This window comes from Manis pentadactyla, chromosome 9 (genome assembly GCF_030020395.1).
Source record: "Manis pentadactyla isolate mManPen7 chromosome 9, mManPen7.hap1, whole genome shotgun sequence".
Taxonomy (NCBI): Eukaryota; Metazoa; Chordata; class Mammalia; order Pholidota; family Manidae; genus Manis; species Manis pentadactyla.
Window position 1 is genome coordinate 118,763,189 of NC_080027.1, and position 26,425 is coordinate 118,789,613.

Sequence of the window (26,425 nt, forward strand, 5' to 3'; positions counted from 1 at the left end):
CAGAACATGAATGGGGCCCAGGGATCAGATGGTAATCAGGTATTAATGGCAATTTCCTAACTAGATTGTGATTACACAGAAAAATGTCCTTGTTTATAGGAAATACACACTAGGTTCAGGGGTCATTTTAAGGAGTAATAGCTCCATGCAGTTGGCAATTTACTCAAACAGTTCAGATTCTTTACTTGTAAACTTTCCGGGAATATTTTAAAATAAAAATGTTTTGAAAAGTACAACTTCCTTTTCATTGTTAACTGTTATCTGACTTACAAAATGACTTATAGGAATGATATAGACAGTGATGCTGACAATGGCTACTTCAATAGTTCCACAAAATTATTTTGTGAAATAAGAGTAGACATTAATGCCATTTTAAATAACATGATTTTTACAGGAATATTTTAACTAAAATGTTTATTATGAGTTAAAAATATTTTCAGTTAATGAATGGACTCTTCTAGGCTATTTAAGGTTTAAAAAAGGTTTCGTGGGGGGAAAAAAAATAGTTTTGCAAAACCTGTGCAATCCAAAATTAAGATGATATTCAGCAGCAAGCCTCCCAGTTTCTCACAATGTGTTCTCATAAGCAACAACATGTACGCCTTACTTTAAGTGTCCAACAGAAACAGGCAGATCTGAAAGAATTTACCAAATGTAATAAATTAGAGATACAACACAGTAGAAGAATTTATGGCTTACAAAAGATTCACAAGTAGAAGTTTCCTTCTCTCCACTTCTCAGAGCCCCTTCAGCTCCCTCCTGACCTCTGAAGGATATGATTCACCAAAATTTGGTTTACATTTAGCTTCTCAGGGGCGTATGACCTGGAAAGAAAGCCGTATCCGCGATGGCGTGGCCTGGTGCTCCTCTCCTGCGGCAGTCTTCTCCCGCAAAGGTGGTCAGAACTGGGGCCAAGTGGCGCAGAATCAGGCATTATGTATCATGCCAAATATTTCCCGTCCAACCCGTTCTCATGTTTCTCCAGTAATAAAGAGGTGGACGCTCTTCTTGGACTGCAGCATCTGCGCAGCCCGCTCCACGCCAACCACAGCGGCCAGCCTCTGGGCATCGTACTTGGCATAGAGGACGGTGCAGGTCCAGGCAGCTTCCTCTCCTCTGCTGGTGGCCCTCAGCATGTTACAGACATCACTGTAGAAGTGGGGATATGTGGGCAGTTCATAGAAAATCAGGTTCCTGATGCCTTTTATTGTGTACCTGTTAGAGGAGGAAAGAGAGGCTGTATCTACTTGAGAAAAGGTACAGAAAAGCTGCCTAAGAGTCCTGAAAGCACAAAGTTCTCTTGCTGCTTTGTGCTCAAGGAGCAAGAAGATAACATCACAGATAACAGACCACAGATCCACAGATTATTGTCTTGAGCTGGAAGGGCTTATTTTTTTGACAACATATTTGAATTCCTAATGTTTGGCCTAAGATAATTATCAATGTGCATTTCTTGAGCCTACTTTAGGTAGAATGAGGCAGGGTGGGAAAGAATAGTAAATTAAGATTAAAAATCTGTCACAGAAAAATTAAAAAGCAGGCACTTACAATTTAACATTATGCTTATTATAATCAGACAAAACAGAATGTTCTGCAATAGAGATGAGGTCAGAGTCAGTACATTAAAATAAACTGCATAAACTGTAAATGCATTCCCATTAGTCTTTTCTTGTCACTCTACAGACATATTAACTCTATGGCAGATGTCCCAAGTTCATCCATTTACAAAACCCTGCCTAAGGACCCATTAGGCATTATGGGAAAGTAATTAGTTACAATAGCTTATGCACTTTCCCTGCTGCACAGTGCTGCCTGGAGGTGGGGAGATGGGAGGGCGGAGTACAGACCCTAGGGACTCACCATATGTTTCAGGTTGAGGTCAACTGTTCCCTCTGGGGCCCCAAAACAAAAGATTTTATAGTTGACAAGGCTCTGATTTTCCTGTTAGGCTTTCATACATTGCTGATGTTAGACTCCCTTGGGATTTTTATTCACAGAGGATAAGCTTTGTCTTTTATCCCATGACTCATCCTGCTCTCTCTAGAGATTCTCCTCTTCCAAACTCTAACTGCAATCCATTACTTGGTCCACCTTTCAATATCATTTTTCCATAAAGAAGGAATTCTAATGGCTAATGAACTCGAGCACCGTTTTACCTCACTTAGTTATCAAACAAAAACAAACTTTAGGTTCCATTTTCTGCTTAGTATGTGTACAATTCAAGAGAATACTGCTCCCACACAAAAGAAAAACCCAGATAATCTACAAAAGTATTCCTTTTCTTGAACCTGTTTTCTTCAAACAGTTGACGTCATGAGGCAACCAGGTGAGGTACTTCACTGGTTTGCTGGTTTATGTTTAGTAACTGGTTCTCAGTAGGGGAGAGAGGGTGCTAATTTGAAGCATTTGCCCATTTCTGTGGTGTAAACACTCTCACCATAGCCAATTTCAAGCCATGTCATGTTGCTGAACTTGGAGTTGGGAAGAGAAGTGCAACCAGGCAGATCTCAAGAGCTACTATAGGCCCACTTCAGTCCATCCCGGACTGAACTCCACAGTGACAAACTCTCTAAAGAAAGACAGGACACACAAACTACTTCAGCCTTGTCAGAGCACAGGGGGAACAGGGCAGATGCCACAAAAATGGTAGGAAGAAACCAGCTACACTTTAAAAAAATTCTTAAAGGGCAAATGTCGGTTTTCATGACAGTCAGAATTCTTGGGATCCCTGGACAATCCTTTAGTTCACATTCACTTGTGAGTTCTTTTCCAGAGGCCTCCCTTGGGAGCTGTGAAGAAAGACTGAGACAAGGCAGAAGACCTGAGAGAGACCCATTGGTGATGCAGACAGGAGACCTCACTCACTTCCCAGACCGGTGTGTTCTAGGGAGCAAATGCCTGAAGCCGATGGGAGAAGGGCAAAGGTCAACTGCTGGTGCAAAGTGGATGAAGCAAAAGTTATCTGCCTGTAAGAGAGGGGGTAGTAAACCCACACCCCCATCCCTCCCCACCAAAGACTTAACACCCATTTTAAAAAGCAACAGCCGTCTGTCCCTGGAGACGGGCATGAAACCTGTTCAGCCCAAGATCCTGCTCTGATGTAAGTAGAGGCCTGCTGCCTCTTTTCCCCTCCCTGACACACTTTTTCTCTCTCTCCCCCCACTTCCCCCCCTGCCCACTGGCCTAGTCCTGAAAAGCCCCACTTGTTGTCAGTGACTTAGGCAGAATGACACCTCATTGGTTTAATGTCTTCTTCCTGTTTCTGTGCTTTTTGTAATTGCACAAAAGCAGGGAGGTCCTTCCCACCAAGACCCCTCACAGACACACAATAAGAGTTTGGCTGCCACGGCAGATGGTTTGGGAACCCTGAGAAAGTACCACCTCCACAGCCCAGAATGAACAGGGTCTGCCTAAACTGAGGGGCAAAAGCCCAGAGAGACCTCCTCTGTACAGGTGCAGGGCTGGTGAAAGCTGGGAGGGATGAGGACACCAAGAAGAGACCCTCTAGCACCCTGGGCCCCCCACTAAGCCACTGTCTGCTGATGCAATCTGACTGTGTGTTACATGGAAGATTCTATAACAACCAATCCCGGCTAGATTCACAACTCCCACACTGGTGGTCTGACAGAGGTGTACCTGGGCATATGTATTGCTCACCTCAGCCTCTACGTCCAATGACAATTACAAAAAGCACAAAAACAGGAAGAAGACATTAAACCAATGAGGTGTCATTCTGCCTAAGTCACTGACAAAAAGTGGGGCTTTTCAGGACTAGGCCAGTGGGGGGAGGGGGGGAGGGGAGTGGGGAGAGGGAGAGAGAGAGAGAGAATCAGGGAGGGGAAAAGATACGGGGGGAAAAAGGGAGGGAGCAAGTAAGTGCCAACATTCAGCAAATGGTTAACCGTGTACAGCCTTTGCGCCAAGTTTCCTTTCCAAATTTATTCTAAGTAAATTACTAAGTAACTATGCCATCAACTATGCACAGGGATGTTCTCAGCAGTACTATATATAACAGCAGGAAAGAAAAAACCTATGTGCATTAAAAGGCAACTGGGTTAATTATATATCCATACAGTGTAATACTATGTGACCATTAACAAGGATGCAATACACACTTCATAGATTACTTATTAAATACATAGAAAAGGTATCTTTCCAATGGAGAGATCTAGCAGACCCACCAGGACCAAGTGATTACATTTAGCATCACCATAAATGGGATAAACGGACACATGTGTTTTTTGATGAGATGTGGTGGGAAGTATACATTATCTTCTATCTAAAATTCTTACCAAAAAATGTTTATTCTAGATCAGTGGTCCCCAACTTTGCTGTACATTGCATCACCTGTTTGTTTTTTAAAAATACCTATGCTTGATCTCCAACCCCAGTTATTTAATTGGCACTGGGGTATAACCTGGGCACTTCAATTTTTAAAAGCTCCCAGAGGGACTTATGTCAATGTCATGACAAAGGAAAAACATTGAATTATTCTAGATTAGGGTTTCTTAACCTCTGCACTATGGACATTCTGAGCCAGATCACTCTTTGGTGTAGGGGCTGTCCTGAGCAGCATCCTGGCCTCAGTCCACTGCAACCACCAGAACAACCCACCAGGTGTGACCACCAAAAATGTCTCCAGATATTGCCAAATGTCCCTTGGAGAGCAAAAATGCTCCCACTTGAGAACTGCATGTTAGCTAAATGAAATGTATGATTCTTCATCAAGGAAATGCAAATTAAAACCACAATGAGGTATCACCACACACCAGTTAGAATGGCCACCATCCAAAAGACAAGAAACAACAAATGCTGACAAGGATGCGGAGAAACAGGAACCCTCCTACATCATGGTGGGAATGCAAATTGGTATAACCGCTGTGGAAAGCAGTAGGGAGGTTCCTCAAAAAACTAGATAGAAGAGAGAGGAGGGGCGGAAGATGGCGGCGTGAGTAGAGCAGCGGAAATCTCCTCCCAAAACCACATATATCTATGAAAATATAACACTGACAACCATTCCTAGAATAAAGACCAGAGGACACAGGACAATATCCAGACCACATCCGCACCTGAGAGAACCCAGCGCCTCCCGAAGGGGGTAAGATACAAGCCCCGGCCCCGCGGGAGCCAAGCGCCCCTCCCCCCAGCTCCCGGAGGGAGAAGAGCAGGCAGAGCAGGAGGGAGACGGAGCCCAGGACTGCCGAGCACCCAGCCCCAGCCATCCGGGCCAGAGCGCAGGGCGCTCGATACTGGGAAAACAGGGCAGCAAGAACAGTGAGCAGGCACTGGAGGCTGGGCGACAGAGGACATAAGAAAAGCACGCGACCATTTTTTTTTTTGCTTTTTTGCTGTTTTGTTTTGGCGAGCGCTTTTTGGAAGTCTTAAAGGGACAGGGCCCCCAATACTAGGGAAACAGGGCAGCAAGACCGGTGAGCAGAGGCCTGAGGCTGGCACCGGAGAATAAAGAAAAACGAACGACCACTTTTTTTTTTTTTCCTTTTTAATTAAAAACATTTTTCTTTTTTTTTAATTATAAACATTTTTTTTTTTTTTTTTTTGGTGGGCGTTGTTTTGTTTTGGCGGGTGCTTTTTGGAAGTCTTAAAGGGGCAGGGCGGGCCACTTAATCCAGAGGTAGGGAATCCGGGATCTCTGGGCACCCTAACCCCTGGGCTGCAGGGAGCAGGGAGGCCCCTTACGGAGATAAATAGCCTCCCAGCCGCTCCTGCTCCAACGCGACTCCACCATTTTGGAGTAGCTGCCCGAGCCAGGCCACGCCCACAGCAACAGCGGAGATTAACTCCATAGCAGCCGGGCAGGAAGCAGAAACCCTGTCTGCGTGCAGCTGCCCAGCACAAGCCACTAGAGGCCGCTGTTCTCCCAGGAGAGGAGGGCCACAAACCAACAAGAAAGGAAGTCCTTCCAGCCGTCACTCGTCCCAGTTCTGCAGACTATTCCTATCACCATGAAAAGGCAAAGCTACAGGCAGACAAAGATCACAGAGACAACACCAGAGAAGGAGACAGACCTAACCAGTCTCCCTGAAAAAGAATTCAAAATGAGAATCATAAACATGCTGACAGAGATGCAGAGAAATACGCAAGAGAAATGGGATGAAGTCCGGAGGGAGATCACAGATGCCAGAAAGGAGATCGCAGAAATGAAACAAACTCTGGAAGGGTTTATAAGCAGAATGGATAGGATGCAAGAGGCCACTGATGGAATTGAAACCAGAGAACAGGAACGCATAGAAGCTGACATAGAGAGAGACAAAAGGATCTCCAGGAATGAAACAATATTAAGAGAACTGTGTGACCAATCCAAAAGGAACAATATCCGTATTATAGGGGTCCCAGAAGAAGAAGAGAGAGGAAAAGAGATGGAAAGTATCTTAGAAGAAATAATTGCTGAAAACTGGGGGAGGAAGTAATCGAACAGACCAAGGATATACACAGAACCCCCAACAGAAAGGATCCAAGAAGGGCAACACCAAGACACATAATAATTAAAATGGCAAAGATCAAGGACAAGGAAAGAGTGTTAAAGGCAGCTAGAGAGAAAAAGGTCACCTATAAAGGGAAACCCATCAGGCTAACGTCAGATTTCTCAACAGAAACCCTACAGGCCAGAAGAGAATGGCATGATATATTTAATACAATGAAACAGAAGGGCCTTGAACCAAGGATACTGTATCCAGCACGACTATCATTCAAATATGATGGTGGGATTAAACAATTCCCAGACAAACAAAAGCTGAGGGAATTTGCTTTCCACAAACCACCTCTACAGAACATCTTACAGGGACTGCTCTAGATGGGAGCACTCCTAGAAAGAGCACAGCACAAAACACCCAACATATGAAGAATCGAGGAGGAGGAACAAGAAGGGAGAGAAGAAAAGAATCTCCAGACAGTGTATATAACAGCTCAATAAGCGAGCTAAGTTAGGCAGTAAGATACTAAAGAGGCTAACCTTGAACCTTTGGTAACCACGAATTTAAAGCCTGCAATGGCAATAAGTACATATCTTTCAATAGTCACCCTAAATGTTAATGGGTTGAATGCACCAATCAAAAGACACAGAGTAACAGAATGGATAAAAAAGCAAGACCCATCTATATGCTGCTTACAAGAAACTCACCTCAAACCCAAAGACATGTACAGACTAAAAGTCAAGGGATGGAAAAACATATTTCAAGCAAACAACAGTGAGAAGAAAGCAGGGGTTGCAGAACTAATATCAGACAAAATAGACTTCAAAACAAAGAAAGTAACAAGAGATAAAGAAGGACACTACATAATGATAAAGGGCTCAGTCAAACAAGAGGATATAACCATTCTAAATATATATGCACCCAACACAGGAGCACCAGCATATGTGAAACAAATACTAACAGAACTAAAGGGGGATATAGACTGCAATGCATTCATTCTAGGAGACTTCAACACACCACTCACCCCAAAGGATAGATCCACTGGGCAGAAAATAAGTAAGGACACGGAAGCACTGAACAACACAGTAGAGCAGATGGACCTAATAGACATCTATAGAACTCTACATCCAAAAGCAGCGGGATATACATTCTTCTCAAGTGCACATGGAACATTCTCCAGAATAGACCACATACTAGGCCACAAAAAGAGCCTCAGAAAATTCCAAAAGATTGAAATCCTACCAACCAACTTTTCAGATCACAAAGGCATAAAACTAGAAATTAACTGTACAAAGAAAGCAAAGAGGCTCACAAACACATGGAGGCTTAACAACACGCTCCTAAATAATCAATGGATCAATGACCAAATCAAAATGGAGATCCAGCAATATATGGAAACAAATGACAACAACAACACTAAGCCCCAACTTCTGTGGGACACAGCAAAAGCAGTCTTAAGAGGAAAGTATATAGCAATCCAAGCATATTTAAAAAAGGAAGACCAATCCCAAATGAATGGTCTAATGTCACAATTATCGAAATTGGAAAAAGAAGAACAGATGAGGCCTAAGGTCAGCAGAAGGAGGGACATAATAAAGATCAGAGAAGAAATAAATAAAATTGAGAAGAATAAAACAATAGCAAAAATCAATGAAACCAAGAGCTGGTTCTTCGAGAAAATAAACAAAATAGATAAGCCTCTAGCCAGACTTATTAAGAAGAAAAGAGAGTCAACACAAATCAACAGTTTCAGAAACGAGAAAGGAAAAATCACGACGGACCCCACGGAAATGCAAAGAATTATTGGAGAATACTATGAAAACCTATATGCTAACAAGCTGGGAAACCTAGGAGAAATGGACAACTTCCTAGAAAAATATAACCTTCCAAGATTGACCCAGGAAGAAACAGAAAATCTAAACAGACCAATTACCAGCAACGAAATTGAAGCGGTAATCAAAAAACTACCAAAGAACAAAACCCCTGGGCCAGATGGATTTACCTCAGAATTTTATCAGACATACAGGGAAGACATAATACCCATTCTCCTTAAAGTTTTCCAAAAAATAGAGGAGGAGGGGATACTCCCAAACTCATTCTATGAAGCTAACATCACCCTAATACCAAAACCAGGCAAAGACCCCACCAAAAAAGAAAACTACAGACCAATATCCCTGATGAACGTAGATGCAAAAATACTCAACAAAATATTAGCAAACCGAATTCAAAAATACATCAAAAGGATCATACACCATGACCAAGTGGGATTCATCCCAGGGATGCAAGGATGGTACAACATTAAAAAGCCCATCAACATCATCCACCACATCAACAAAAAGAAAGACAAAAACCACATGATCATCTCCATAGATGCTGAAAAAGCATTTGACAAAGTTCAACATCCATTCATGTTAAAAACTCCCAGCAAAATGGGAATAGAGGGTAAGTACCTCAACATAATAAAGGCCATATATGATAAACCCACAGCCAACATTATATTGAACAGCGAGAAGCTGAAAGCATTTCCGCTGAGATCGGGAACTAGACAGGGATGCCCACTCTCTCCACTGTTATTTAACATAGTACTGGAGGTCCTAGCCACGGCAATCAGACAAAATAAAGAAATACAAGGAACCCAGATTGGTAAAGAAGAAGTTAAACTGTCACTATTTGCAGATGACATGATACTGTACATAAAAAACCCTAAAGACTCCACCCCAAAACTACTAGAACTGATATCGGAATACAGCAAAGTTGCAGGATACAAAATCAACACACAGAAATCTGTGGCTTTCCTATATACTAACAATGAACCAACAGAAAGAGAAATCAGGAAAACAACTCCATTCACAATTGCATCAAAAAAAATAAAATACCTAGGAATAAACCTAACCAAAGAAGTGAAAGACTTATACTCTGAAAACTACAAGTCACTCTTAAGAGAAATTAAAGGGGACACTAACAGATGGAAACTCATCCCATGCTCGTGGCTAGGAAGAATTAATATCGTTAAAATGGCCATCCTGCCCAAAGCAATATACAGATTTGATGCAATCCCTATGAAACTACCAGCAACATTCTTCAATGAACTGGAACAAATAATTCAAAAATTCATATGGAAACACCAAAGACCCCGAATAGCCAAAGCAATCCTGAGAAAGAAGAATAAAGTAGGGGGGATCTCACTCCCCAACTTCAAGCTCTACTATAAAGCCATAGTAATCAAGACAATTTGGTACTGGCACAGGAGCAGAGCCACAGACCAATGGAACAGACTAGAGAATCCAGACATCAACCAGACATATATGGTCAATTAATATTTGATAAAGGAGCCATGGACATACAATGGCGAAATGACAGTCTCTTCAACAGATGGTGCTGGCAAAACTGGACAGCTACATGTAGGAGAATGAAACTGGACCATTGTCTAACCCCATATACAAAAGTAAACTCAAAATGGATGAAAGACCTGAATGAAAGTCATGAAACCATTAAACTCTTGGAAGAAAACATAGGCAAAAACCTCTTAGACATAAACATGAGTGACCTCTTCTTGATCATATCTCCCCGGGCAAGGAAAACAACAGCAAAAATGAACAAGTGGGACTATATTAAGCTGAAAAGCTTCTGTACAGCAAAAGACACCATCAATAGAACAAAAAGGAACCCTACAGTATGGGAGAATATATTTGAAAATGACACATCCGATAAAGGCTTGATGTCCAGAATATATAAAGAGCTCACACGCCTCAACAAACAAAAAACAAATAATCCAATTAAAAAATGGGCAGAGGAACTGAACAGACGGTTCTCCAAAACAGAAATACAGATGGCCAACAGACACATGAAAAGATGCTCCACATTGCTAATTATCAGAGAAATGCAAATTAAAACTACAGTGAGGTATCACCTCACACCAGTAAGGATGGCTGCCATCCAAAAGACAAACAACAACAAATGTTGGCGAGGCTGTGGAGAAAGGGGAACCCTCCTACACTGCTGGTGGGAATGTAAGTTAGTTCAACCATTGTGGAAAGCAGTATGGAGGTACATCAAAATGCTCAAAACAGACTTACCATTTGACCCAGGAATTGCACTCCTAGGAATTTACCCTAAGAATGCAGCAATCAAGTATGAGAAAGACCAATGCACCCCTATGTTTATCGTAGCACTATTTACAATAGCCAAGAATTGGAAACAACCTAAATGTCCATCGATAGATGAATGGATAAAGAAGAGGTGGCACATATACACAATGGAATACTACTCAGCCATAAGAAAAGGGCAAATCCTACCATTTGCAGCAACATGGATGGAGCTGGAGGGTATTATGCTCAGTGAAACAAGCCAAGCGGAGAAAGAGAAATACCAAATGATTTCACTTATCTGTGGAATATAAGAACAAAGGAAAAACTGAAGGAACAAAACAGCAGCAGAATCACAGAACTCAAGAATGGACTAACAGGTACCAAAGGAAAAGGGACTGGGGAGGATGGGTGGGTAGGGAGGGATAAGGGGGGAGAATTAGGGGGGTATTAAGATTAACATGCATGGGGGAGTAGGAGAAAAGGGAGGGCTGTACAACACAGAGAAGGCAAGTAGTGATTCTACAACATTTTGCTATGCTGATGGACAGTGACTGTAAAGGGGTTTATAGGGGAGACCTGGTATAGGGGAGAGCCTAGTAAACATAATATTCGTCATGTAAGTGTAGATTAGTGATACCAAAAACAAAGCAAAAAAAAAAAAAAAAAGGGCAGTTCCTGTGTGGTAACCTCCAACGAGTTCTACACAAGGGTATAAAGGGCATATAAAAGTGTAGGCAAAGGGTCTGTTTGTGTTTATACAGAGGATCAAAGCCTAATTGGGCTACCCCGAAAATGAACTAAGATACGATATGAAAAAGAACTTCCAACATCAGCACTCTCGGGAAGACTCATGCCAGAAGATGATCATCAAAAAACCCCAACAAAGATCCACGCACTGCTACAGCTGTAGATGCACTCATCCCACCAGTTCCTGGACTTGCCATGGGAATGAAGGAGATATCTAAGCTGGCCTGTGCATACAGTAAAACAACAAATTTGACTGGATCTATACTGTTGGAACTCAACCAAGAATTTGGAGAAGTGCAAATTGTAGCGCTCCAAAGTCTTACAACTACAGACTATTTACTGTTAAAAGAACATATGGCATGTGAACAGTCCCCAGGAATGGGTTGTTTTCATTTGTCTGATTTCTCTCAGACTGTTCAAGTTCAGTTGGACAATATCCACCATATCATAGATAAGTTTTCACAAATGCCTAAGGTGCCTAACTGGTTTTCTTGGTTTCACTGGAGATGGCTGGTAATTACAGATATGCTTTGGTTATGTAACTATACTCCTATTATGTTAATGTGTGTGCGCAATTTAAGTAGTAGCTTAAAACCTATACATGCTGAAGTTACTCTACAAGAAGATATGTCAAAGAAATAATCAATCTTCCCATGTTTTCTTCCGCCTGCTACTTCTATAGCTTTTCTTCTTCCTTCCTAATTACAACCCTTAAATAGAATTCGTGCCTCATATCAAATTTACCGAGTATCATAATTCTTCCAAGTGGTAAAGATACCTCAAGACAAATGCTGGGCATAGAAGCCACAGGGCATAAATATGCAAAGAAGTAAAAAGCTAACCTTTTCAAACAATAAGGCTTCCCTCTCACTTACCAACTTCACATTTCCCTGTATGGCCCCGGAAGATGACTGGTTAGCCAGAGACGGGTAAGATTCCTCAAGGGAGGAACAACCTAAGACAGGCACAGTCGCAGGGGGGCCATCAGGTGAGAAATTGGGGATCAACAGAGATGAGGCTTAGAACCTCACCCCCCCTGTTCTGAGAGAAATCTTCTGCATACGTGGATGTTTTATTGCCCTGGTCTAGCTTGGATTAACACATAGTCTACAGGCACACACCTGATCATCTACATTTGCTCTCTTACAACACTAAACTATGTTTTCTACCTTGATCTTGTATCTACCTACCACTTCAGCATTTTATTAAAAATAATAATAATAAAGAGAGAAATGTGGTATCCACATATAAATCAAGTATAAAAACCAAATGAGTATTCATATTTGAACTGACTGTTTAGAGTTCATAATGCATGAGCAAAACCGAAAGTTTCTGTGATGACTGCCCTTGTACTGTTCACTATGTAACTTATTCATTATGTAAGAATTTGTTCTCCATGTAAGAACTTGTTTGTTATGCCTCAGAAGATTGGAGACTGACGAAAATTAGGCTTGGGGTGGATTAATGATTGTGCATTGAGCATTGACTCCCCTATACAGAATTTTATTGTCATTAACAACCATTTGATCAATAAATATGAGAGATGCCCTCACAAAAAAAAAAAAAAAAAAAGGACAGACTTCCAGTGGTAAAATAAATAAGTAACCGGGATGTAATGTATAGCATAAGGAATATAGTCAAGATATTGTAACAGCTTGGTAGGGTGATAGCTGGCACCTAGAATTATGTATATAAATGTTCTACCACTGTGTTGTACACTTGAAACTAATGTAATGTAATACTGTGCGTCAACTACCCTTCAATAAAAAATAATTATTTAAATAAAAAAAAAAAAAAAAAACTAGATAGAAGAGTACCATTTGACACAGCAATTCCACTCCTAGGAATTTACCCAAAGAAAACAAAATCCCTGATTCGAAAAGACATATGCACCCCTGTGTTTATTGCCACAATAGCCCAGATATGGAAGCAATCTTAATGTTAACCAGTAGATGAATGGATAAAGAAGATGTGGTACATATACACAACGGAGTATTACTCAGCCATAAAGAGAAAAGAAATCCTGCCATTTGCAACAACATGGATGGAACTAGAGGGTATTATGGTCAGTGAAAAAAGCCAGGTGGAGAAAGACAAGTACCATATGATTTCACTTATTTGTGGAATATAAACACAAAGTGGAACAAAACAGCATTAGATCCATAGACACTGAGAAGTGACTAGTGGTTACCAAGGGGGAGGGGAGGGAGAGGGGGATAATGGGGCACAATAATTTGCAAACCATTTAAGTTGATCACGGGGACTGTTGAACCACCATGATGTACATTTGAAACCAATATAAGATTGTATATTAACGATACTTGGATAAAAAATAATTTTAAATAAATAAATAAAATGCAGCATATGATTCTTAACTGAATCCTGGGTTGGAAGAAACAGCTATAGTGATCATTTTAGGGACAACTAGGAAAATCTGAATTAGATTATATTACTGTAGTAACGTTAAGTGGTATGGCAATGGTAGTATGTTTAGACAAAAAGAATGTTCTTGTTTTCAGGAGCTACTTGCAGAAGGATTTAGGGTTAAGTGTCATGAAGCCTCCTGCAGTTTACTCTCAAATGGTCTGGGAAGGAAAAATAAGAGGCATGAGTGGAGAGGCAGAGAATATATGGATGTGTGCAAATGTCGCAAAATGCAAACAGCTGATGAAGTCTAGGTGAAAGGAGTTACAGATGTTCACTGTTGCAGTCTTATAATTTCTTTTGAAACGAAATCCTTCCAGATAAAAAGCTGGGGGGAAGGAAGAGGTGACAGAGCTATGAAAAGTATACCCATGATCTACAAATATAGATACAAAATGTTAACATATTTAATTATTTTTTTTCAATGAGTACATAAAACATTTAAGACAAAAAAAATCCCAGCATGTATAGTGTGATCCCAATTTTGGTATTTTGCTTTTTAAATGACTATGTGTATGTGTGTGTGCACACATGCATATGTGTACACGACATATTTTCACATAGAAAGACAGGAAAGAAATATACCACAATAGGTCAGAGTAATTATAAAACAAAACAAGAAAACTAACTCCAATAAATGTTATATTTAAAAAAGAAGAAAATGTCTCAGTTCTAGTTTCTAGGTATCTCCTGGAAATAGAGTATGACCAAGGCCTCTTCCGGGGGAGCCCGTGCCATGCTCCACTCTTCAGCACCCCTTCCCTGCCTTCCTCCTCTCTGTATAGGCTTTGGGTCTTCAATGACCCCTACAAATATGACCTAATACCCTGCTGGGACCTGAAAGCAAGGACATTCCAGATGTTTCCTTTACCTGCCAACTGGGAAAGACAAATGCAGCACCCACAGCTGACCTGAAGGGCTGGCAGCTCCATACAATCCATGAATCCCTGCTGCTTCTCGGATTTGCATGGAAGGGCAGGAGGTACTCAGAACTCCCTGGCAGCCTTTCCCACCTCCAAAAATCCCACCTCTAAGGTGTCTGACTTGCCCCCTGGTTGAGAATCCTCCCTGCTGTGGAAACCACTGGTAACGCTCAGGGAAAGAGCGCCAATCATCCTCTCCTCACGCACGCCATCATGACCAAACACCCAGCCACTTCTAAAATTCTACTGGTTTCATCTCCCCTGAAGACAACAAATCTTTAGGTTGAGTATCTTTTGCTAGTTCACAAATGAACTGAAGTATTTGTAACACAGCCTATTTCCATAGCAAATATAAATACAGAATTTCAGAGTTGGATACTAAAGTTTAAAATACGTATGGTTTTACCAAGGTCAAATAAAAAGTCAAATCACAAAGGCATTGCAGATAAAAGTACCCATCATCACCTTGGTGATCCCTCAAGCAAAAAACTTCTACTAGTTAGAAACCCTGAGATAATTAGCAGTCGCAGGATACTGAAACACATTATTTCCATTCATCTTCAACACAGAATATACCTTTTAACTGGTCCAGGGTATAAGGCATATGGCACATGCTAGGTTTGTCTTTATAGTGACTTTGGGGGCAAATGGTTTGGTAAATAATTAAACAGTGTAAGACAGGGGACTGTCTTGCCTGCTTAAGAAAAAGGGGTCCTTTGATATCATGCCCTCTCCTTGAAAAGCTGCTATTTGAAAGCAGTCCCCACCCCAGCTTAATTCACATTTGCTACAGACAATCACACTGGGAAGTTTTCCAATCCATCCACTTCATTTAAAGGGCTTGCTTTCATGTGTCAAGCTGATAGAAAACTAAGGGCCCTTAAGAACCACTGAGTGTAAACTCCCCAAAAATACCACTTTCCAACATGAATGAAAACAACTGGAACAAAGCAAATAATGATGCCAACCAGCAGGTATTCATTAACACTCTCTAGCCAAACAGCCTTGTCTGCGTAGCCAAGAGTGAAGCCCAGGTAACACGAAGGTAGTCGTATCTCAACTCTCCCTCACAGATCACCCTGTGGGCAGAATACCCAGAGGGGTCATGTCCCGCCAGCGGGCTCTGCCCTGGAAGGCTGCTGGATTCCTCCCTCCCCATCTCGGACAAGAACACACCCAATATCAATGCAAACTACAAGGCTGTGCCACGGCCAAGGTGCAGCAGGTAACGGGGCCCAAGGCCTAGGCTTCAGGCCTGTCAGTCTGGGGTCCTCTGAGAAAATGTGCCCCTCATAGTGAAAATGACTGAGAGTTAATAAAGCAGTGGTCAAAACAGAAATTCACTGCATGTTATTGTGAGTCAGGAAGGAGACAGAAGGTTGCAATTTCTATCTTTGTATAGGTAAGGGTTTAAAAGAGGGCTTTTCATTTAGCAGCAAAGAGGGACTTAGCCAAACAGTTAAATACCTGAGTTCTGGGGGCACAAAGGGCTACAACTATCCCAGCAGTAACAGAAAGCTCAGCATTACTAACAGTATAATTGGGATTAAAAAAAAAAAAAAAAAAAAGAGGCCAATCTGACTTATTTTGTCAAAATCACAAAGTGAGGAAGCTAAGCAAATATTGAAACCATTAACTATTTAACCCTAAGCCCCTCCCTCACTTTTTGCCTCCTGAAAACATCAAGGGGCCCCTTCTCCTTGGTGAGGAAGTATGTACGTATCTCCTCAGGACACACTGGAACTTTCGGATCATTGACCTGGGGCTCAGCCTCCGCCTCTGCAGACCAGACAGCCCCTGAGAGTCTGTCTACATTTCCACGAGAGTCCCTCTCCTGCCAGTGTTCACTTCAGTTGTGCCTATCTGGAGTTGTTGGACTTGGTGAAGTCTTTCTGGAGATGTACAATCACAGCTACAGGAAGTACCCCACGTACAGGCCCACTGCAGATCTACACAGTGGTTATGCTGTAGTCACTCGTGTTTCTACAACCTTTTCCAACATTGCCCATTTTGAGAGGAAGCCAACCAACCAGCCAAAAAGAGCCTTTCCAGGCCCTAGACTCTTTGGCTCCTCTGCAGGAGGCAGAGAGGAAGGACCTTCCATAATGACTGCTGTGCACTCAGAAACAGGCTGTGATTTGCACTGCATTTCCCTCCAGAGAAGACATGCAAAACCTGGCACTCCTTTACCTTTTGTAGAAATGGAAGCGCTCTGTGAGGAGCAGAAACTGCTTCTCTCCTTGGAGGAAGAAGTGTCTGGCCCTGGAGACACCAGACTTCTGTGTGTACTCACAGATGTGAGTGAAGTTCAGGTCCTCTTTCTTGAAGTAATTTCGGAGGCGTACAAAGTCAAAGTAGGAGGGAACATAGATGAGCGTGTGAGACATGACTGCATCACGATACTGAGGCAAAATCTTGTTCACGAAAAAGTTAAACCTGATTTGGAAAGGCAAAGGGCAAAGTCAGTGGTGTAGAGATGAGGCCAGTGTCACCCCTAACTGTCTGACCCTGGGCAATCTCTCTCTACCTCCCCAAAGAAGTCAAGCTCTTTTTTTTATCAAAAAGAGATTTCATAAGGATAAAATTTGATAAGCACATTAAAAAATAAGTGGTAACACTACTCACTGTAAAAAATAGATGTTATGCCAGTACATCCCAGAGAATTATTCGAGGAGGTATATAACCACACCATCCATTCACTGAGTTGTCAGTCCATCAACAAGTAATTACCGAACACCTACCATATGTTAAGCACCATTTTGCTATCATGCGTCCCCTGACTAAACACTAGAAGATGGAGGAAAATATATGGAGAATTAGAAACACTGGAATCTTGATGTTTGCAGGAGGTAAAAGATGAGGGGCTTGCAGTTGAACACTGATGGGTTTCAGTGTTTGCTTCTGGGCATTAGTCCTGGCTCTGAAAAGGCTTACAATAAGATGCTGACGTGAGACACTTCACAGTACTAAGCAGTGTGATATAATAAAAACAAATGCCATCATCTAGGGGGTAGGACTCCTGATTTACAGTACTAACCTTGCCACTAACTAGCCAAAGAACTAGGACACTGGCAGCATTTTTCTCGGGGCTTCGGTTTCCTCCTCTGTCAATGACATGATTGGGCTCAATTACCTCATTTCCTTTTTTGGTAAATGGTAATCAATAAAACCAATATGAAATCCAGTTCTAAATTTGTATGCCAAAGTCAAATCCCTCTCTGTGGCCCCTAGGCAGGCATCAGATGAGACTGGGGAAGGCGAGTACCTGGCATCAATCAGTGAAGCTAGGTCTCCAACTTCCAACCTCTGGAAGACATGTGGGAGCTGCACCAGGACATGGCTGATGGAACCTGTCATCGGGACGTTCCTCACAGACACCTGCCAGGAGTCAATGAGAACATTAGGAGGCAACCATCCTTACTGCCAACCAAATGCTATCTTCTCCTTCTGCCTCAGGACCCAAATAGTGCTTCACGAAGACCCAAAGGAAGAAGGGAGAACCCACCTGGCCTTGCACATTGACACAGTACTTGTTGAACACAGAATTGATCTGTGCGTCCTGCAGGGCACCAAATAGCAGGGTCTGGCGATAGTACTTGGACCAATTATTGAGGCTCCACATCCGTACTCGAGAAAAGTCCACCCCATGTGAGTCCAAGGGCAGCAGATTCATGTGGTTCATCAAATGCTTTGAGCAGAAAAAACACTACCATTAGGTTATTGGGCACTTACCTGTTGGGCACTGCTAAGCATTTTAGGAGTCTATCATCTTTATAACCCCCTGGAGTCTGTACTATCATCTCCCAAATTACAAGGCTCAGACTGGTGACTGACTTGCCCATACTCAGGTGAACACACTCAACAAGACAAGCTATAACCGCCCACTTCCTGGATCTTTCCAAAAAGATAAAAACGATACCTATAGGAATATTCCTTTAAAAGGAACTTTTGAAATGCCACGCTGGTCTCTCTGTGGGTTCCTAAGGCCCAGACTTGGACAAGGGAAATGATATGGAAAACAGCTGTTGTCCTTCAATAACCTGGTTCTCCGAACATTAGATTCTTAAAGCCACTACATATGCCTTTTCTTCAAATTAAAGAATATGACTCATGCATCAACATGCCTTTTCTATTTTAAGTATATTTTCACTTTGTAATATATATTGAAGGGTAACAAGTACTATAAGTTTACCTCCTTTATTTGTCCCAAACTTCCTACAAGCCCTGGGGTTGTAAGAGAGGTGAGCTCTCACATGCCTTAAAAAAAACCAAAGCTATACATCTGTGATAAGGATTGTTCCAGAGCACCATTTCTCAATCCTAAAACTGACACTACAGAGTATGTGGAGAGGGAGAAAAAATTACAGCACAAGTTACAGTTGGAGGATAAAGACATTTATGCTACACTTCTCTGCAAAACAAGATCACACATGAAGAAACCTTGAGCAATGTCTTCTCATCTCCACTGAACTGTAGGGGGAATTGTGTTAAGTAAAGACATTCCTGCTGAGAAGGATTTTTCAACCAAACCCAGCCAACTAACAACACTAAAGTGGTCTATGAGCAGAAGCAACCTTTAGGAGAAGAAATCTTTTCTGGAGATTGGAAAATACTGACAAAAATTTTTATCTCTTTGGATAATTTAATTATTAACTGACCTGTGGATAGAAGAGGGGACAAAAGGCTTTTTCAAATTCAAAAATGTGAAATACTTCCATTTCCAAACGAACTGAATTTTCATCTAGACTTAAATAACCTTTAAGACTTAATCCACTGAGCTTGTCTCTCTAAATGTTGAGTGTCGTCCCCCTTACGTGAGAAAGACCAGCATTACCAGGACATGCTCCCAGTTCTGCATCAGGTAAATGTCAGCTTGGTCAATGATGAGCAGCTCAATAGAAGACAGAAAGTCAAAATCTCTCTTCTCTCCTTCTCCACCAATGATAGTCCGCAAACCCAGAGGGGAGGCAACGAGGATGTCCGAGGAGTAGAAGGGAGCGTAGAGCCGGATGCTTCTCTGAAGTACTGCCACCCCTGCACAAACCAGCCAAGCACACAAGAGTTCATTAGGCACTGCCAACCACTAGCGTCCACCCTCACAAAGCCTCCTCCTCCCCTTGTACCTTCCACCTTTTCCCTTAGCATAGAACCACACTCAAATTGCTTTAACTATTAAAATAAGAACAATAATAACGTCTCCTTGCATCTATGGTCCCTCAGCTCCCACTCTTCACCTCTTCTTCACTGACAAAACCCTCCAGAAAATTGTCTCCACTTTGCAATCTTCCGCTCACTCCTCAGTGCACCACAAGGCGGCCTCTGATTCTTGGGACTCCATTTAAGTGACACTTGTTAAGGCCACCAATTCAATAACACGTGACTGTTTCTTGTCATGATGCACAGGCAGCATTTCTGACACACCCTCCTGGAAATATTACCACTGCACAACCCTCCCTTCCGCTTCTATCCCTGACCTCGCCCTTGTTTTCTGTACCCAAATAGCTCTCCAAAGATCCCTGGATCTGCCCGTAAGGTCTAATTTATACAAAGTTTTGGGTAAATTTATTCACTAATCAAGGCTTAATATCACCCTTTACACAGATTTGTATTTCCAGTCACATCTCTTTCCTGAACTTGAGACTGATATATCAGTGTTTTCTGGATACCCACAAATGTTTAAAACTATATCAGCTCTCCTCCCTTGCACCTTACACCCCATCCATGCTGAAGCCTGTATGAATCTTAGGTCACGTCCGCCTTACTCACCCTGATGACTCTGCACACGTGATTTCCTGTCTGAAACCCTTTCCTCCACTCTCATCACCCCTCTTCATAACTAAATCCTATACAGGTTTCAACTTACTACAAATGGCACCTCCACCAGGAAGCCTTCCCTAACTGTTCTGTCCCCATTTTGGATAAGGAGACTGCTTTAAATGCTCCCTAAACACCCACTCAATCCTCTGATCAGAACACTTATCATACTGTACTGTCTGTTGCCCCATTAGGCTGGCCATCCTTGACAGCTGGAACCATTAATCTTACTTCTATATCCCCAGCTTCTTAGCAGTGCCTGGTGCACAGCAGATGCTTAATAAATGCTTGCTGAAGAAGCATATATGACTAATGAACATTTTCCCAAGAACTTTACTCTATCAATGTACAACCAACCAAGTACATGGGAGTTGAATGAGAGACAAAAAACATGAGAAATTGGGTGGGGGTTGGTTAAGTCCTGAGTGGAGGCAACTCAGGGGTGTGCACTCCACATGGCATGCAGGAGGGAAGTCTGCCATTATGCACTCAGTTTATTCAGCACCCGCAGACTGACCCATTCAGCCTGTCACTCCCAACTCCCCCAAGAACCCCAGCAGCACTGACTATGGCTACCAGCCTTGGGTATGCTGAGACCCCTGAATTTTAAGTGTGCATGTGCCTTTTACATATGGCTTCAGACACCCCACCCTTGGCTGAGTGTCCACCCTGTTAGCCAAGGCAAGTTCTGTCCCCTGGCAGACAGGGCGTCTCAAATCCTAGTCCTGTTAGGAGGCCGAGTCGGTGATCCACGACAGAACACCCAGTTCTTGATTTCCAGCCTCCAGATACATGAACCTCACATGGCTGGTCTCTCAAGGTCTCAGCTTTGACAGGGCAGAGTTACCGATCCTAAAGTGGTCGTCGATGTTGCCAGCAAACACAGCTTCGTAATCCTCCGGCCTCTTCAGATTGGGTGGTCTCTCCGCGGGATCTGAGCCATACTCTCCCTGAAACCTATTTTTGTTGCTCACAATTATTTTCTTCTTGCTGTCACCCTCGAGGAGGCTGATGAAGAGCTGCACCACCCGCAAGGCAGCCTCCCGGAAGGGCACCACTATCAGCACCTGTGGGGGGGGGGCGGTGACAGTAGCCTTAGCGGGGGAAGGGGAAGAACGGCAGCTCGAGGGAGCCTGCGGAGGATGTGCAGCTTAAAAGCCCTCTGGAGGGCAGTGGTCCCAGGCTAGGGCCCACATCCACGTTCCCACTTTTCACTCAGTACTAGGGCCTGACTCAGTACTAGAAGCCGAGCGCCTCTTACATGCACAGCACTACATCCTGTGGACTTCAATCTCATGGCTCCCCAGGAGGCAATTTTCAAACAGAATTTGGAAATACCTTTTAGATGAAGTCCTGCCTTCAATGGAGGCGTCCACTAGCAAAAACCCAAGGATATAAACACACAAGCTCTTTGAGGACAAAGGATGTTACTCCTATCTGTCTCCCACAGAACTGAGTTCAGTATTTTTATCTATGAGACCCAAGGAATAAATACATGCTAGGTAAATAGACATACAAAATATGTAGAAAACAAATAAAGCTGGTGAGTAAGGAAAAGGATTAAGGCATTGATACTTTTCTGGTATGATCCCTTGTACGTTTTTCAGAAATGATGATAAAGCATTTCTGAAGTAAGATATTTCAAAGAGAAACATAGGACTGAATTTTCCAAACATTTCCAAAAATGCTTAAATTGAAAACAAAGACAGAAGATGCTTGATAAATGATTAATTTATAACTATCCTTCTGTAAACAATAAAACAATGGGAATGACCCCAGTCAGATCAGACAATTTGCCGAATTCTCTGTGTGCTTCATGGGAAATCTACCTCTCACTCTTCCACAATTCTAAATGGAAACAGATAACCTGTAATTCTGATGCTCAAGGCTCTGTGGTAGTTTCCCAGAAAGGCAGCCAGCACAGCTAGGGAGGTGCAGTAATTCAGCCTGGTACAGCGCAGGGACAATGGCCCGAGAGCAGAGGGCCAATTACTGTTCCAGCTGTGACACTAAGCAAGTATCTAGGATCCAGTTTCCTTGGCTATCAAACAAAGGAATTGGACTAAGAAATCTCGTAGAGCCACAGCATTATTAAAACCCTAGAAACCTATGAAAGTCAGTAAGAACAACCTAACAATGAGGCTTCTTCAATATGGAGGGGTACAGGCTAAGGGGCTTGGTGAGGGGGGATGGATGACACAAGATCTAGCTCCATAACATCATGAGAAGTATAGACAGAATTAAAAGACATTTTCTATCAAGCCCTAAATCCAGGGGAACTTAGGCTTATGAGCCCAAATAAATATAATCATCATTTTAAGTAGCAATAACTAGATGGAAAAATAGAAATTTTTGTTTTTCCAAAGTGTGCATATTTATAAGGCTTAATGAAGGGAATGCTGGTTCTAGTCCCACCTCTGCTGCTCTTCTACTCTTCCCGTGGTTCTCTTCAGCAAGGCCCTCTACAATCTGGGGCTCTGTCCACAACTATAATATGTACGGACTGGATAAAAGGCTTATTAAGGTACCAACCAGTTTGACAGTGATAAAGAGGAGACATAGAATGGAGTCTTACTTACGTATGTTCAGGGCTTATCTTTAAGGAGAATTATCATGGAAGTACCTCCTATTCACTAGTTTCCGATTAGAGCCACTGTTAGGAACAGCCCACTGCACTGTCTGCAGCAGCACTCTGATGTTACCTGGCCATCTAACATCCTCATTCCTGGACTCATTTGTTATTCCAACCACTAAAACGCCTGAGCAACTAAGCGCTACTCACCTACACAGCCATGCTCTGCAGCCTCCTTCCCGAGGGAAAAGCTTTCCTGCTGCCACTCACCTTGGGCCGTGTCAGCCCTTGGTCCCTGAAATCATCGTCGTCACCCACTCCAAGTTTCTGGATTCGGCGTCTACTATTGTTGCCAAGCACCTGGGCATTGGCTTTGAGGACATGATTTATCACATGCAGGCAGTACACACGGCGGATCTCTTCCCCGTTCTTCAGGGCAGTCCTTTCTGGGTAGAACAGGTCCCGGTAGGAATTCATAATTAAGAAGAGCTCTTTCTGGAGGGGTGTGAAGGGGCAACTTGATTTTTGGGGACCAGAGAGGAACTGGCTGTTGATCTTTGTCCAGGTGGATTCCAGAGGCTTCTGGAGATGAAGTGACTTTAAGTCAATGTCCTTTGGGGGTTTAAATGTTTCCAACGTCTGAAACTTGGATGAAAAGACAAGCTGGCCCAGAATGAGCCACTAGGGGAAAGACACATCAACGGCTAAGTCAGAAGTGAATTGCAATAGCTTACATTTACATAGTACTTTTTAATTCACCAAAATCTCTTCTCATTTATAGATCATTTCATTTAATCCTCACAACCACCCTGCAAGGCAGACACTATAATATTCTTACAGTTTAGGAAATGCTAAGGTTCAGAGAGGTTATGGGATTCAGACAAACTTAACCCAGGAGAGAACAGAGAGGAAGGCTAGAGCCCAAGGCTCTGACTTCAAATCTAAGCTCTTCACTATGTCAGTGTCCCAAACTGTTCTAGGGACTACATTCTGGGGAAGGCAAAATTCATTCTAGGGAAAAAAAATGGAGCTTCATGGTCAAATAACTGGTAAATACCCCCAAACCTAATTCCCCTCAGGGAGAATCACAATGCATATTAGGTACTAAAGGTTCCGACCAGTCCTATGATAAGAACTCTGTTCCACTTTATTTAACTTGTAGTTTTCCAAGCTTATTTGGGCACAGAACAATTTACTTATTTATTAACCTACTTATTAGAATCCTAAGAATACTATTCGTGGGATACCAGTTTGGGAAGTCTTGCACAGTAACAAAAGTGCTGATCTCAGCAAAAAAAAAGAGAGACCTCAGCCATAAAGAAGAATGAGCTATAAACAGATGCTGATAACTGTTCGATCTCCATGGAATGATACCAACTGAGTAAAGCCATTTTGTTATGATTCCTTCTATATAACACTTTTGAAATGATAAAATTACAGAAATAAAGAAACAGATTAGTGGTTACCAAGGACTAGGAATGGGGGAGGGGAAGTGGGTGTCATTAGAAAAGGGCAAGGGGAATCAGGTGGGATCTTTATGGGGCTGGAAATGTTCTGCATCTTGACTATGGTGGTGAACCTACATGTCACCTACATGTAGGTGATAGCTAAAGCCAACACATGACAAAAACTGTAGAACTAAACATAAACACAATTGAGTAGGCGCAAAACTGGGGAAATCTGAGACAGGTAGAGTGCATCCACGTCAATTTCTTGGGTATAGTTTTGCAAGATGTTACCATTGGGGGAAAGTGGGCAAAAGGCATAAGAGATATAATTATTAACACCATTAAAATTTCCTTTAAAAAAGGATGACAAATTCTTACTACACTGATGGACAGTGCCTGCATTGGGGCATGGGTGGGGACTTGAAAATATGGGTAAATGTAGTAACCACATTGTTTTTTCATGTGAAACCTTCATAAGTGTGTATATCAATAATACCTTAATAAAAAATTAAAATAAAAAAATCACCACTTAAAAAAAAAAAGATGATAACTCTCCTGAACAGCATCAGTTGGCGAAAAACAAAAACAAAATAAACAAAGCAAAAAACTGTTCCACATCTGAGTAATTTAGCTGTGAACCTATCTCAGATAATTTAGATAAATGAATGGCAGCAGTAGCTACTGTTGTACTGAACACTTTCTATGTATTAGTAAGCTAAATTGCTTTATTTTAGGAGAGGCATTACTGCGCCCTCTAACAGAGGAGAATGGTGAGGAGCATAAAGGTAGATTAAGTTGCTTTAGTTCATGTGACGCCCCAGCAGATGCTGGCCTAAACCCTGGTATACCTGTCTCTAAAGCCACTCTCATCTCAGCACGCTCCCACACTCCAGGTTCCCAGAGCCTTTTCTAGCTAAACCGCGTTAGGCTCTCACAGGCTTCCTAGGTCCTGCTCCCCTAGCAAGCCAGAAACAACAGGTGTGTATCATATAAGCGGGGAGACCATATACTTGGAGAACTGCTAAATTCCAAGACCATCGCTTTACTTAGAGCTTTTGTCCATTTGCAATAAGATGACTGAGAAACACGTACTTTTAGTTGGTGAGTATTTTGGGGATTTGTGTCAATAGCCTGAATTTCTTTTTCTTTCAGTTCTTTGTTCACATGTTGTAGAAATGGATCTAAGGCAGAATAAAGAACATCAGAACACTTGCAGAAAACAGAAGACATTTTCTGGTCTCCCCTGTGAACGACTGCTCTTCTCCAGATGTTAGCTCATCCTTTTCCCCCCTTCTTTCCCCATTCTCTCCCCAAGTCCAGAGCTTAAAACTTTCTCACAGACTCCTCTTCCTAAAGTATTTCTCTAATCACATTACCTCCCAGCTCAAAAACGTTGAAGAAACTTCTCAATCTGAAATTTGGGGCACCACAGGATGCACCTCCAACTGACCTCTCCAGTGTAATTTTTTAATTATACAGCCTTCAAATTCTTCTGCCTCTGTGGCTTTCCTTCAATTAAAAATTCTATCCTCCCCTTCACCTCATGTTTGTTTATCTGAATATTAGTTTAATGTTACTCTCAACTCACAGTATTTCCCTGGAGTACACACAGTGCTGGCTCCACTAAGGGGTCATCCCTGGTGACCTGCAAACAGGTCCCCAGCCTGCCCCCTCTCACCGACCTCAACACATATATGTGCATGTCTTATCTCATGTGCTAGACCATAAGATCCCTGATGGCAGGCTCCATGTCTGACTTTTCTTGCATGGCAGGGTACATAGAAATGCTCAATAGTCAACTAAGTTGAACAAAATTAAACAAAAAACACGGAGTTCAGTGCTCTGAGCTGGCCACCCAACCTTCTCTTCCAGTCCTACTCATTATGAAGCAGAGAAAAGTTAAATGACCTACTCAGGGATACAAATGGTAAAACTTCAAATGCAATGAACCTTATACTAAATACCTAAGAGTGAACCA

The 26,425-nt window shown here is 42.3% G+C and overlaps 1 protein-coding gene across 3 annotated transcripts in view; it reads right to left on the reverse strand.

The window, feature by feature from the left end:
• Positions 1–636: 636 nt before the first annotated feature.
• Positions 637–26,425, reverse strand: part of UTP25 (UTP25 small subunit processome component) — a 38,808-nt gene continuing 13,019 nt past the window's right edge. For 2 of the 3 annotated variants that reach the window (XM_036912416.2, XM_057508010.1), the window contains exons 5-12: positions 25,540–25,628; positions 23,270–23,680; positions 21,275–21,494; positions 19,448–19,647; positions 18,119–18,301; positions 17,879–17,991; positions 16,804–17,049; positions 637–1,215 (exon numbers count right to left, since the gene is read on the reverse strand). In XM_036912416.2, the coding sequence (XP_036768311.2) occupies positions 972–1,215; positions 16,804–17,049; positions 17,879–17,991; positions 18,119–18,301; positions 19,448–19,647; positions 21,275–21,494; positions 23,270–23,680; positions 25,540–25,628 (1,706 nt within the window). In that variant the 3' untranslated portion in view covers positions 637–971. The remainder of the gene's footprint in view (positions 1,216–16,803; positions 17,050–17,878; positions 17,992–18,118; positions 18,302–19,447; positions 19,648–21,274; positions 21,495–23,269; positions 23,681–25,539; positions 25,629–26,425) is intronic. The other variant, XM_036912417.2, reaches the window with a different exon arrangement.